The following is a 15,775-nucleotide window of genomic DNA, read 5'->3' as shown; positions in this document are numbered from 1 at the left end:
GTTATAATGTGGATAAGATAAACCACAAAAAACCCTAACTGTATTATCTACATTCCCTTGCCTTGATTGTTTATTTGATTTTTTTTTACAATTGCATCTGTCCTCCTCTAATATATTAATGCTGTTTTTTGTCTGATGTTTTGTGAATAAGCGTTGTGAAAGCTGTCATCCCCTTAATAACGTACTGCACACGGCTCCACAGTGTCAGCCGCACAGTGGAAATTAGAATAGCAGATACAAAAAGCCCCTGGCCAGGTACTGTAAAAGGGCATACAGCAATAGACTTGCCTTCCAGTTTTGAGAGTGGGGGTTGCAGTCTAACATAAATGGTCCAAAGTAATTTAGCCTGTATGGGTTGACCTGGAGGAGGGAAAATATTATGAAACTGACCGAAAAGTTTTTTGTTTTGATCTAACCATGTTTTTGTACTGTAGTTGGGAGGCTAGAACAAGTTAAAAAAAAGAATAAGAATCTGATTTTGACCTGTGACTCTTTTGTCATCTGTTGTTGAAACACATGCAATGACAAATTGCCTGAGAGAAATGGAGCAATTTTAACAGTATCAAAATTAACTATACAGTTTTTTTCAAGTATCCTTAGCTATTAAAAGTTCCAAAAGACTAAATGAAGAACGCCTGTGTGAATAGGCAGTGTAGGCAGCGTTCAATAATTGTACCCAGTCTTCATCGTGTGTTGGTACAGTCAGGGTCTAGCTGCAGAAAGGATAGTAGCACCGTAACTGAACTGTGTTCCTCATGTGGCAGAAAAAGCAGTGAACTTCATCTTCAAGTTCGTCTCTAATATGTTTTAGTTTTCTACAGAGTGCTATACTGGAGGACTTCTATTAAAAACAAATGTACTACACTGGACTCAAAATCTTTTAACCAAAACACATCTTTTACTGTCGTTTCAGGTGCACTTTCCTGATGTGGAACGAGTGGAATGGCTAAACAAGGTATGTTTTTTAGTGTGTTGGTATTATTATTATTGTTTTAATTCAATATTTAAGAGTTGTTTTTGTCTGTTACAGTAGAGTTTTCATAACTCATTCTGAGTCATTGTTTAATATAGAATCTCAAAGCATGGAAATTGAAGTTTTGATCCATATCCCACTCAAAGCAACATACATAATTAAAGCAGCATTTCCTGTTCCATAAGAGTCAGGTTTCCTGTTTTCATTCCAGTAAAACTGGGCACAGTTGGGTTCAGACAGATTACCAATTGCACTGGGTGCACACAGCAACTATATACTATGTACCTGCCCACTACATAGATAAAGCATCATCTACTGTTCCTGCAAGTCGTCTTTATGAGCACTGATCTACTTGGTCATTACTGAAATAAAAAGCATTGTTTGCCTCGGATTGCTATCAGAAAGTTAGCGACAGTTAGCATCATCTTCCAATAACTCTGCTTTGCAATTGTAACATTTGGGATAAAGGCCAAACCATTTTGTAAAGTGTTGTAAGCTAAATCTGACAGATCATTGGTTCCCAAAGTTCAGTTACACAGTTCTTGCAAAAACCCATTTCTACACAAGTGCATGTTGTGCTCTCACTAAGCAGCACAACAAACAGCCTTAAACATGTGCTATATAATTAGAAGATATGCATGTAGTCTGCATTATTCCCCTTTATCGGCTTTCTTTTATTACGGGTTTATATATTTTACAGCTCCCTTTCATGCAATACCAAGTATCGCCTTCAAAGCCGCCACTGAAACAATTTCTAATGTGAAACAAATACTAACAAAATAACTTGCACATTATGAAGGCACATTTTTTGTCAAAATGACAGATTTTTTTTTTTTGAGTGAGCATTATTTTATATAAAATAAATATATACATCTAGCATTCATGTAAATGCACATCTTTCTAATCTGTGCTCATTCTACTGCTTGTTATCTGGCTGTCCAAGCCTTTTCACTCCATATAAAAGTCATTTTCAATTATATAAAATATTTGCTACAGTGTGGCCAGGGATATGGGAATATGCCTATTATTTTCTATATGTTTTTGGCTAGGTTAGCTGCATATATTACAAGTTAATTTGAAACAAAAAGAGCCTATATTTTTTGCCTGAACTGTCCCGTTGTGTGAATGATCGATTTCAGCTCTGTGTTATTATATGGGTTTATTCAGCCAGGTTTAATATCCCACAAGACTATACGTTGAGTTAGAAATGGCTAGATTAATTTGGTGCATGAGGTAATGGTTGCAGGGACCAGCACTGGCATTTACATTTACTGGATCCGAGGACGACCCAAGCTCCAGTGCATTATTTGTCAGGAGGTTTTGTCAAACAAAACTCTTGAGCCTGAAAAGCATTCAGGATGTGAAAAACAAAATGTCAACACAAGAAACAGGAACTTTGCCATCAGCAACTTTCAATGCACAAAATGACAACATTCCTTTCTGACCTGGTAGCGAAGATTCAAGCCCAGGAATCTTATATACATACTTTACTTTCTACTTGTACTTATGCATATACATATACAAATTAGTTTAAAAATGATGTTGTGAAAAAATGTGTGGCAAGTGGTCTGTGAGACACCAAGGTGATCCCTACATTGAACAAGGTTGGGAACCACTGAGATAGATGATTTGCGTGTTCACAGTATGCATTGAATTGTTTTGTTATTTTAGACAGTGAAGCACATGTGGCCGTATATATGTCAGTTTATCGACAAGCTGTTCCATGAGACGATCGAACCAGCCGTCAAAGGAGCACACAGTCACCTCAGTACCTTCAGCTTCACAAAGATCGATATGGGTGACAAGGTGAGTCCATTTACAGTGACATTTTTACATCTTAACACAGCCCAACTGTGATTCCAGAGAGGTACTTTTCATTTTAATATGACTTCCTGACACAAGTTTAATGACACACTGTTGTGTTAAACTACCGGTGTCTATTTTGCCAAGTCAGTTCAAACTCTGTCAGTTAAGGATCCTTGTGAGGTAATCTTAGATGTTTGTGTGAATATGCCTCTATGGGTATCTCCTACTCATAATCGAACACAGCTGTGTTCTGTGATTCTGTAGGTCATGTTAGATTGTGGGCATCATACAGGAAAGATGAGTGCCTTTTCTGGCAGTAATTTCCAAAGCTGCCAGAGCCTCACTGTCAAGGCTGCTATCTCAAACAGCATGTGGTACTGATGTGTATTTGTGTATGGGTTCTACAGTATAAACCCTTGATGCTGAATCCTTTGACTTGGGCCCCTGCTTTCCATTCTGAAGTCCTGTGTGTTAGGTTTCTGCTGGATGAAGACAGCCCGCTTTTGAGAGATTGTTTTCATATTTGTTTTAACCGCTGCTCAAATCAGTGGTAAAAGCCACTTGCTACAATACTTTGAGAAAGTGTGTTCACATTAGGGTTACAGCTACATTTCTCAAGTTTAGTGTGTGTTAAATCTGTTATTCTGGCTATATAATCACTCTCAATGCTATTTAGAATGCTGTTTAAAACATGAAACTGTCCAGTGTGCATAGCTACAACACTGCCCAGGGTGTTTTAATGTAATTCTGTAATCCTTCTGCTTGTAGCCCCTGAGAATAAATGGAGTGAAAGTGTACACTGAGAACGTGGACACAAGACAGATTATCCTGGACCTGCAAATAAGGTAAATAACAGCTGAGCTGTTTGCATGTCTTTATTGAAAATGGCTTCCTGTCAGATTTAACTGTAATAACCTTAAGTAATTCACTTCCCATTACTTTTTATGTATAGAATATAATATATATATATATATATATATATATATATATATATATATATATATATATATATATATATATATATATAATAATATATATATATTTTTTGTAAATAGTTTTTTTTTTTTTTTATAAAAAATTTGTTTACAAAATAAAAAAAATACATGTAATAACATTAAAAGAAAAGCCTACAGTCAGTCACGAAGCCTCTGACATACTCGTGTCCTAGAAATAATACAAATGGATAAAACTACACCACTACGCCGTATGTTAATGTGTGAGCTAATAAAATCGAAACAAACCTTGTGACTTCTCTAAACCTACTGGGATGAGACCACGTGCATCGATGTTGAGATCAAAAAATACTTTTGCAGAGCTGGAGTGAAGAGCATACAGGTAATAAAAAAGGTTGTTTTTATTTCAAGGCTGAAAAACAGCAAAATAGCACAAAAACTACTTGCGTATTACAACAGATTAATACACTACAGAATATGGGCGTGGCAATACTTGTATTTCTGAGTAATTCCCTCTAATTAGTTGTTGGCTATTAATGAAATGGATTAAAACATGTTAATTACTCTCCACCCTTTAAATTATGATTCAACTCGATGAAGAAATACATTTCTCAGCTTCCATAGCGGTATCTCTGAACAGCACTAGAAAAGGCCAAAAGTTTCGCAACGTGTTTTTATTGTCAGTTTATAGCCTCGGTACAGCAGTAAAAATGTTTGTGATGTTTTGAGGGAACAACCCATAAAATAGTAACCCCAGAGCAGACAGTCAGGGTCTAGGCCATTTCTCCAGAGCAGACAGTCAGGGTCTAGGCCATTTCTCCAGAGCAGACAGTCAGGGTCTAGGCCATTTCCCCAGAGCAGACAGTCAGGGTCTAGGCCATTTCACCAGAGCAGACAGTCAGGGTCTAGGCCATTTCACCAGAGCAGACAGTCAGGGTCTAGGTCATTTCCCCAGAGCAGACAGTCAGGGTCTAGGTCATTTCCCCAGAGCAGACAGTCAGGGTCTAGGCCATTTCTCCAGAGCAGACAGTCAGGGTCTAGGTCATTTCACCAGAGCAGACAGTCAGGGTCTAGGCCATTTCCCCAGAGCAGACAGTCAGGGTCTAGGTCATTTCCCCAGAGCAGACAGTCAGGGTCTAGGCCATTTCCCCAGAGCAGACAGTCAGGTTCTAGGTCATTTCACCAGAGCAGACAGTCAGGGTCTAGGTCATTTCACCAGAGCAGACAGTCAGGGTCTAGGCCATTTCCCCAGAGCAGACAGTCAGGGTCTAGGTCATTTCTCCAGAGCAGACAGTCAGGGTCTAGGTCATTTCCCCAGAGCAGACAGTCAGGGTTGTGTTTATTTCAGATCATTTGGTTCTCAAGACAGGTAGAGGTAAGGAATCAAGTTATAAGTGGAGGTCTGATATATACATTATTTAATAGTATTTTTGCTACAAGAAAACTTTAACTTCAACAGAATGTGTTTTTATTCTGTATAATAATTTGATGGAAATCCAAAAATCACCTCTGCATCAGGCCAGAGGAGAGGGATTGTCCCCACACACACACACACACACACACACACACACACACACACACACACACACAGAGCGCTAATTACTCACTAAGCAAGATCACCAATGTTCATTGTGAGGAATCCCCAGAGTACCTTTCCCATTTAAAAACCCACAGTACATATGAACTGCAGTCTGCATGGTCAGAGACTGGATAATCATATGGACTGACCTGCTTTCGTGTTGTGTGTAGTCAGCATCCGGGGACAGCTTTCAACACAGGGACTGCACACTTAATATGCTGAACAAAAGCAAGAAGCACTGCAGCAAACTAATGAAACACAAATGACTTGCAAATAACCACAGTGAAATGCAGCACAGATGTGATAATGGCATGCATGTATGCATATATGTATTTAGTATTTTAAAGATTCAGCCTTGCAGCCCTTCAGACCTGGTTATATGTTATGCTGTGCTCTGTTGATCTGAATACATTAATATCCCTGTGTGCTGATAATTAAAACAGCAGACAGATAATTCCCTTCAGATGTACGCATAGGTTTCAGTTTAATGTCCTTTGGCCAGATGTCTTTAATTTATAAAAAAAAAAAAAAAAATATATATATATATATATATATATATATATATATATATATATATATATATATATATATATATATAAATCACTTTTTCCTGAAAAAAGGATTACGTTATCTTGTTAATCTCTTATTGTAATCAAAGTAAATGTACAATGTTACAATTTTACGAACTCTCCTCGGATATTCCCAAACGGGTAGACGGGCTGCCGGTGTGGATGATGACAATAATATAGAGTATTTGGCACAGTCGATTGTGGAATTTTACTTGGGAAAGTGACGGTGTAACCAAATGGGGGACCCTATAGTCACTATGTCTTACGTAATGACTGTATCCTACTTTATACAGCGCCATGAAAAAGTATTTGCCCCCTGTCTGATTTTCTTATTTTTTGCATATTTTTGACACAGAATGTTATTAGATCTTCAACCAGAATCTAATATTAGTTAAAAAGGACCCTGAGTGAACATAAGACACAATTTTGATACTTACTTCATTTATTTACTAAAGAAAGTTATGCAACACCCAATGCCCCCATGTGAAAAATAATTGCCCCCTTAGTCTAAATAACTGGTTACGCCACCTTTAGCAGCAATATCTGCAACCAAACGCTTCCTGTAGTTATTGATCAGTCTCTCACAGCGCCCTGGAGATTCGAGTATAAACTGCTCGTTTCAGGTCCTGCCACAACATCTCAATGGGGTTTAGGTCTGGACTTTGACTAGGCCATTCCAAAACTTTAAATTTCTTGTTCTTCAACCATTCTGATGTAGACTTGCTTGTGTGTTTCGGATCATTGTCTTGCTGCATGACCCAGCTGCATTTCAGCTTCAGCTTACGGACGGATGGCTTAACATTCTCTTGTAGAATTATCTGATACAGAGCAGAATTCATGGTTCCTTCATAAGTCGTCCAGGTCCTGATGCAGCAAAGCATCCCCAAATCATGACATTACCACCACCATGTTTGACCGTTGGTATGAGGTTCTTACTGTGGAATGCAGTGTTTTGGTTTTCGCCAGACATAACGGGGCCCGTGTTGGCCAAAAAGTTCCACTTTTGACTCATCGGTACATAAAATATTGTTCCAGAACTCTTCAGGATCACCCACGTGTTTTTTGGCAAACTTGAGACGAGCATTAATGTTCTTCTTAGTGAGCAGTGCCTTGCTACTTGCCATGAATCTCATTTTTGCCCAGTGTCTTTCTGATGATGGAGTCATGAACACTGACCTTAGCCAAGGCAAGAGAGGCCTGCAAATCCCTGGATGTTGTTCTAGGGTTTTTTGTGACTTCATGGACGATTTTACGCCTTGCTCTTGGAGAGATTTTGGCAGGACGGCCATTTCTGGGAAGATTCACTACTGTCCCAAACTTTCTCCATTTGGATATTGTGGCTCTGACTGTGGTTTGGTGGAGCCCCAGAGCCTTAGAAATGGCTTTGTAACCCTTTCCAGACAGATAGGCATCAACAACTTTTTTCTGGAGGTCTTCAGGAATTTCTTTTGATCATGGTATGATGTGCCTCTAGAACCTATGTGCTGATAACTTTACTCTGATGGTAAGGGCCAAATTTAGTCAGCTTTATATTGGGCAGGGCTGGCCCAAATCAGGCCTGATTGTTAACCAAAGTATTCAAACAGCTGACCCTAACTATCCCTTTAATTGGATCAGAATCTGGGTTTCAGTTACAAATTCTAAGATTGTCAGATGTAGACAGGAAACGTGTGTTTGTGTCCTGTTCTAAAAAGCAGGCCATCGTTATCATGCAGGTGGCACTTTCGGTTGCTGTAGATACAGTACATATTGTTCAGTTTGCTGGTCATCACTACAGGGAGTAGTGGACTAAGTTTCTAGGAGTAAGCATTTAGGGTTGACTGTCACTCTCCAAACAGCAATAACATTTTTTAAAAAATGTTTTGGAAATTAAAACAGACATTTGGCCTTGAACATACATTTGTGACGAAAGCAAAAGTAACCCCTCTGATAAATCTTGAAACCTAGGGCAACATCCAATAGGTCAGTGCTGATACCACACATCTATTTCTCAGGGCTAATTGTTTATTTTACCTCCTATTGTACTAACATTTATGTAATACCTCATATTTACAGAATATTTTTACATTACATTGGTGTCAAAATATATAAGGACACTAAGAATTTGGTATTACCGATACAATGATGTGAAGCCTGTTAACAAAAATATAAGTACATAAAAGTGGTGCTTTTATAGGGAATCTCTGCTGAAAAGACATTGTAACAACGTATGTGACATTAAACAATACAATGTTACATTGCTTAATTTATTGGCTCCGTGGTCATAATTTAGTTAAAGAGCAAGTAGGGTCTACATGATGATCTGTCTATATACCGCACTTATAGTTCCCAACTTGCTTACCAACAGAAATACACAGCACTCATGTACATTGATAGATGATTGACTTGCATAACAAATCAAGTTAGCGCCAGCCTTTTCCTTTACTAGTTTATAAAATTGGATTTAACTTGTAGGCTGTTACTATATCAGGGAGTGCTCAGTCATGCTAGCCCACTCTGCAGCCACTGTGTAAAATCTGACTCGTTTATTGTGATTTCCTTTTTAAGGAATGTGCAAGAATTTAAAGTGGGCACTTTCACATTGGTGGTTCTCCAGTGCTTGGAGCGTATGTTCCATGTCCTGCTGTGTTTACATCCCAGTTTTTGTTCAGTGTGTCAGAACCATTTAAAGTAAATCCATTACATTTGGCCAGTGCTTCCACACGTCTACGTTTTCAAGCCTTTTCAATACGGACCCCCAACTGAATATTGTGACAAAAAGCTGATCACAAACAGAAAGAAAAATGTCCATGCTTCAGTGAAATGAAATGTTTCAAAATGTTAGTAAAACTACAGTACTTAAGACAACAAAAAAATTGTAGAATATGTATGCATCTCACATGTTACAAAATAAACTCTATTAGTGTTTGAATGTATACATTTTTTTTTTTTTCCCCAAGGAAACCGTTGGGGTCTAACCCTAACCCTTCCTAGTGTCCTTATTAACATTTCCCCTTGGCAAATTTGCATGCTTTTCATATGTTTATACTGTACTATGCATTTAAAATAGTTTACCAAGCTTTGTTGTGCTTTGTTTTAAATGCTTTCCCATACCTCTCTGTGATGTGCAGTGCTTATTAAGCTTTGCCATGCTTTCACTATGCTTTATTATAATTTGCTTGTACTGTGGGGAAGTTTTATAAGAGTGACTCAAATCATCTAGAATGTATCAACTAAATGTAGTAAACAATTATCAAAATGTCAATGACTCATCAACAACACATTGGAGGGGACGTTGGGAGATCCAGTGCTTGTAGTTAACAGACTTTTTTCTTGTCTTTTTTTAACAGCTTAGTGGCACATTGCGGGTCATTTTGGAGCCCCTGATTGGAGACATGCCGATTATTGGAGCCATTTCCCTTTTCTTTCTTAGGAAACCTGTGAGTATACGTTTCACCTCAGCTTTGTTCATGTAAGTGTTTGAAGTTACTGTATTATTAAAAACACATTATTCTAAATCAACCAAAATAATTATTTTCTGTTTGCAGTTCTTGGATAATTATTGCTGTACATTCCTATGGTTAATGTAAGTCAAGGTGAACAAGTTTTGCATCAGTTCTCTGACTGTTAGGGTAAAAGAAGGCTGTGTCTTGCTCACATCTGAAGACACTTTGTTCAATATTGTATTTTCCCAGGGTGAAAAACAATGTGTCAATAGAATTCATCCTAATCTGTTAATGAAATCCAAAATGTGCAGTGGAACAGTTTTCCAGAATGTCAGTGCACATGCAACAGTAATTAGAGTCTAGAACTTACTTCAGTTTCCTTGCAGTCTCCTTCCAGAGTGTTTCCCCAGTTAGCTTGTGAAGCACAGCCATTGCGTACGCAGTTCACAAGGAAGCTGCTATCTTCACTGGGGGTGTTTACAGTCAATTGGAGTACAGGCAGTCCTCACACTTACAACACAATTGGTTCCTGAAAGTCGCATTGTAAGTCGAAGCACATTTTCTACATAAGAACAATGTTACAAATTGGGGTTACATTCCTGACTCTTTGGCCAGATAATATATTTTTTACAAAAGTGACATATTATATTGTACTCATGCAAATATTTATTTAACTCTTTACACTTAGCCCGGTGGGAACGTGCATATTACTCAGGCTTGTTTAAAAGTACAGACTAGGGGTTTTCCAGTGATGTATTTAGTGTGTGTATGTGGTACTCCTAGCAGGAAATACGATTGTCTGAAGTTAAGCCCCTCATCATGTCTCTGACAGAGTTCACAGCTTAGGCTTCGTTTTGAGTCAGTTGCTCTATCAGATATTGTTAAAATTTAAATAAAGTTACCTTCATACAAAAAAACCCCCCAAAAAACAAAACGCTAGTCTGAGTCAGGGTGACCACGACAGGTACGGCGGTTCAGACACAGAGCTGCGCACGATTCGTGGCTCGTGTCTCGCCGTGTCGTAAATGCCGTGTTGATAGTGTAAAGTCGAAGCAGGGTAATAATGCAAAAGTCATAAGTGCCTTACTACTTTACTACCAATGCAAAATGATTAGGTCAGACATTTCAGTCAATGAATGAATGGAGGGGTTCATGGAAAAACTTGATTTTCATGTTCTTCAGGTAATCTGTCTTTGCTTATAATCAAATAAGTTCAATCTAAAACTTCCAGGACCCCAGTTAATGAATTATTCAAACCTGAAGATGTTGCTAAAACAGGGCAAGGCAAAGGTTGGCATGTAGCTACCCACACCAACAGCAAGGCGCGAAACCCACAAGCAGCTGAGAGCCTGAAGCATGCCATACATGGACGCTACTGTAAATCAATATCAGTTCATTTGAGTTAGAAACAAAAATGCTGTCCCTCTTCCTTAGTGATGAGAGCCGGTAGCATTTTGTTTACATTCCCAATATGTTAGTTCAAACATGTCTAATACATAGTTTAAATTTAAGGAAATTGAACTGAAGCCATCCCTCTTAATAGAAGCGAACTGGCAAATTACATTTCTCCTTGTCACTTCATAATCAGAAACATTTTAATTTGTTGTGCTTAGTAAAGCCATATTAACAACACGTCTATGTGGTGCTTTCGCTTGAGCTCAGGGACTGCTCTTCACTTTGTTGCCGGCCATAGGTACAGTATATGTAACGCTTTGATCAGTAAAAGGAACAGAGAAATAAAAAGCTGTCTCTCTGCTCTTTAAACATGTATCAGAACTCCACGAAGCCCTGCAGTGCTGGAATCAAACTGTATCACTGGAGTAATTTCCATGCTGGCCTCCAAGTAATCTCTGTCTGTAACTGCTTTTGTCTCTAATTATGCAGTTTTTGTAATGTGTAATGCCAAAAGTAACGAGCCAATGAACTCTGTGCGACCTTAAATAACACTGTTTCTTCACCATATAAGGCAAGGATCTTGTTTGAAAATGACGAGGAAATTAAGTAAGGGCAGTTTGCTATGGTTACGCTTTTTTGTTTAAATTCCATTGGGAACATAGAAGGGGGGGCACCACTTTGCCCGCCTGCTATATGGTGGTGAGCTGTCCTTTTGGACTTTGGGAACAGCAGAGCTCAAACCACTCACTCCTAACACTGCTGGAGTTCACTAAGCTCTTGTTTCCCTCTCAAGTTTGTACAGTGTCGTTTAATTCACCAAAATAAAACGTGTAAGGTATTCAGAGTTTGGGTGTACACTAGGACAGTTTGGGATAGTTCAATTCACTTTGCAATGCATTCTGGTAAGTGTAGTCCTGCTGTGAAAGGTACCTGAGACAGGTAAAACGTACCCGAATGCATTGCATCGTGAGTTGAAAAGGCTGAACTGTCCCAAAATGTCCTAGTGTACATAGAGTCATATGGTAACCCTATTTTGAAGTATCAAAAATGTTCAGTGCTTATGTCACCTGTCTGTCCTTTGGTATATTCTACCTCTGTTTTAAGGAGTCCCTGTGTACTATGAAGCAGGTTATCAGGCTGTGTGACCCTGGCTTCATTTTTGCCTCATAATTCCACTTCAGTTGCACTTGGCTCCTATCTGCTGTGCAGCTTTATAAAGGGGGAGCACTTTGTTACACTTACATTTTGTGTGTACAGTAAATCATGGTAACTAGTATTGCACCTATTGTTCAGGTTGAGCTTCACAGAAATCAGGGGGACCAGCACAATATTTGTTTGCTCTATGTTTGTTAGAAGTGTTCTGTCTGGTTATTTTGGCCATTGTGCCTTTTGTTTTGGGTCATTTTGTTTTGTGCAAACTATTTATTATTAAATCAGCACATCAGCGCTTCACTTGCAGTACTGTGTCTGTCTCTTCCTGGTCTGACTTCACCACCAAGCCATCCTGGTCAGAGTGGGATATGAAAGAGCAAAGTGCAATGAGTGCGTGCAATGTTAGACACCCCTTTCAGTATAGATTCACGACAGACAGGTTGATCCAAGGGCTTTATTTTCATGCAAGTGCCCATTTATTGGCACAGAGTGTGCTGCTTTAACAGTTCTGCATATTGTGTGTATGATGTGTTATATAGTAGAGGATGCATTCCTTTAAATGTATTAGAATAACTAAGGAGTACTGTGAAAAACCAAATGCAAATCTACTCTTTTGCTGTCTGTCTGTTGGCCACTGCATGTAAATGGGCTGTAGTCCCCACTGCACTGTGGTACACTACTATAAGTAGTAGCTGACCATTACTTTTCTGGTAAGGCTCCAAGAAAATGGCAGTGTTTTGAGTTTGCTTTTTTTCCATTCTTTTATGTATTGTTATATTTTTAAGCTAACCTGAATCTAATATAAATTGATCACAGATGGACATTGTTCAAATAAGTAAAGCCTTTAGAAAAGTTGCTTTAACTGTCCAATCCTTGTTGTTGAGACCTTTCCTGGTCTCTCCTTCCCTATTAGTTATGCTTATGACATAACCAAATGTAAACAAGGCACCCCATCACAAAGGCTTCTTGCTATTCAGCTAACCTCTACCCAATGGAGAATAGTGCTACTGTCTCTAGAGTCACATTTTTAATCCTAAACACTAGATCTCTTTATCAGAACCAAAACTGTCAAATTGCCAGAATTCTAAGAATGCCCCAAACAAGAGCCTGAAATGTGCATACAGCTAGCTGTGGCTGTAATTCGCCATATACCATAGGTGGCTACCTATAATGTATGCCTAAGTGTTTGGTGGCTACCTCTAATCAAGCTGAGAATGTATTTCTCACACACTTTGCTTTGTCAAGCATACAAAGTCATACAAAGAGTGCAAGAGAAAGCACACTCTCAACTTGAACACTTGTAAACACATTATGTCATTAAATCTAAAACAGATCAGAAACTGATATTAACACACTTTTTTTGTATAGAACCTGTTGTAGTTTAAACGTTTAGAATTCTTCCTCATTCTTTGTGATTGACATTGTGAGTGCGAGATCTAGACTGTCAGCAACATTGTAAGGGTTATAATAGGTTCCAGTGGGGATATGTTTTGTAATCTTGTTCTGACATATTATGTCAGTCTGATATGTTTTGTAATCTTGTTATATATCATCTTTATTTTTATACCATCACAAAGCGCTTTACAAGATACAAGAACTATGCGTTAGTTGCAGAGTAACTTACAACAACGTCTCACCTGAAAGACAGAGCACAAGGAGGTTAAGTGACTTGCTCAGGGTCACACAGTGAGTCAGTGGCTAAGCTGCGATTTGAACCGGGGACCTCCTGGTTACAAGCCCGTTTCTTTAACCACTAGACCACACAGCCTCCTATAATATATCAAGTGCAAGAGACTTTATTAGAAACAGCCAACACTTTGAAATGTATTGCTAGTCATTGAATAAAAAATAAGAATACCAAAAGCTAATATAATGGACAACAATTCCATTGGCTGGTTTCAGAGACCCAGATTGGCACTGATCTTGGACTACCATACCTAAATGAATGAGACTCCTGCAGAAGAAGAGAGCAAAGCGAAGCATGAAAATGTTTAGATGTATTGAAGTCTGTAATCTCTGGCACTTAACTTTCCTGTGAGGAGTCAGTATTTAGAGGTTGATTGTTACAGTTGTATACCAGGACATCTAAAGAATAAAAGAGGAGCCTACTTCTGGTGCATTCATTTCTATTTTTGCATCTTACAACCTCTTTCTAATCCATTCAAAACAACCCGCCCCCTTAGTTTGCTAAGTTAGCAGACTACTTACAACATGCTTCATAAATACTGGAAATTAAGAACTAGCTTCCTATAGAACTATGCAGTTTCTGAACTAGCTGTATAATCTTGATACACATACTGTAGTGGACCAGGATATATAGCAATGTCAAAGCAACTGTGACTAATCTGAAAATCTTGACCCTTTGACATCATTAAATGGGTTTTTGCTGATTCATTTCCTTTTTTGGGCATGGGCAGTGGGAACCTTACATTACTTTACTGTTCCCAATCTATACTGTACATGAAATGAACCGTTTTCTTGCAAGTGTAGAAAAAAGAATGAACCGTGTTCTAGCATTTGTAACTGTAAATAAATACAAGCATGTCTTTTAACAGTATCACTTTTAGAAACAATAGTCTGAGCAGCAAGTAAAAATGCACATGTTTTTTGACTGTTATATACCCGGTATTCACACACTATTATTCCTATCTGTCATTGCCTTTACAACGGAAGTACATTCTAAATGTAAAAGAGGGTTATTTACATTTAGTGTTTAAAGTTATTGATAGAAAGTAAAGATTAATACAATTAAGCCATATAGTTTACCACCATAATCATATTGCTAGGAAAAAAGGACAAATCCACAGCACCCCTTTCCATGTGACAGCTTTGTTTAGTACCTCCTGACCAACTGATTCAGCTCCTGCTGATAACTTTTAACTGAAGAATGCACTGAAGATCAACGAGAACCGAAAGCACAACAGTTTATAGTCTTAAGATGGCAGTGGCACAGATTTTGCTATGTAATCTGTGTGTATATATACATACACCTTCCACTTCTTAATGATCATCTTGACCATGCTCCAAGGGATATTCAAGGCCATTGATATTTTTTTATACCCATCCCCTGATCTGTGCCTTTCAACAGCTTTGTCCCGGAGTTCTCTTGAAAGCGCGTTGGTGCTCATGGTTGAGTTTTTGCTTTGAAATGCACTACCCAGCAGAGGGAATCTAAATGAACTGAATAATCTAATTATCCTGAAATCATGCGACTCACTACAATTTAACACAGGTGGAGGCCACTTAACTTGGTGTGTGATTTTGAAGGCGATTGGTTACACCTGAGCTAATTCAGGATTACAAGGGGGGGTGGACACTTATCCAACCAAGCTATTTCAGTTTTTATTTTTAAATATTTTTTTTTTTTACAAATTTCTAGAATATTTTTTTTCACTTGGAAGCTGTGGGGTAGGATGTGTAAATAAATGAAAAAAAAATGAATGCATTTTAATTCCAGGCTTTAAGGCAACAAAAGGTGAAAATTTTGAAATGGGATATATATATATATATATATAGTACTGTGCAAAAGTTTTAGTCAGGTGTGAAAAAATGCTGTAAAGTAAGAATGCTTCAAAAATTAGACATGTTAATAGTTTATTTTTATCAATTAACTAATTGCAAAGTGAGTGAACAGAAGAAAAATCTGAATCAAATCCATATTTGATGTGACCACACTTTGCCTTCAAAACATGATCAGTTCTTCTAGGTACACAAAATCAGGGATTTTGTAGGCATATAGTCAGGTGTATGATTAAACAATTATACCAAACAGGTGCTAATGATCATCAATTCAATATGTAGGTTGAAACACAATCATTAACTGAAACAGAAACATCTGTGTAGGAGGAATAAAACTGGGTGAGGAACAGCCAAACTCGGCTAACAAGGTGAGGTTGCTGAAGACAGTTTACTGTAAAAAGTCA

General features: G+C 38.1%; 1 protein-coding gene across 1 annotated transcript in view; it reads left to right on the top strand.

The window, feature by feature from the left end:
• The window catches only part of LOC121310458 (extended synaptotagmin-2-like), a 67,816-nt gene that overhangs the window by 22,113 nt on the left and 29,928 nt on the right, over positions 1-15,775 (top strand). The window contains 5 exon segments of the mRNA XM_041243639.1: positions 914-955; positions 2,645-2,779; positions 3,548-3,634; positions 4,052-4,114; positions 9,210-9,299. Of these exon segments, the coding sequence (XP_041099573.1) occupies positions 914-955; positions 2,645-2,779; positions 3,548-3,634; positions 4,052-4,114; positions 9,210-9,299 (417 nt within the window).

This window comes from Polyodon spathula, chromosome 3 (genome assembly GCF_017654505.1).
Source record: "Polyodon spathula isolate WHYD16114869_AA chromosome 3, ASM1765450v1, whole genome shotgun sequence".
Classification (NCBI taxonomy): Eukaryota; Metazoa; Chordata; class Actinopteri; order Acipenseriformes; family Polyodontidae; genus Polyodon; species Polyodon spathula.
The sequence above is the reverse complement of the archived record's forward strand: the minus strand, read 5'-3'. Positions and strand labels throughout refer to the sequence as shown.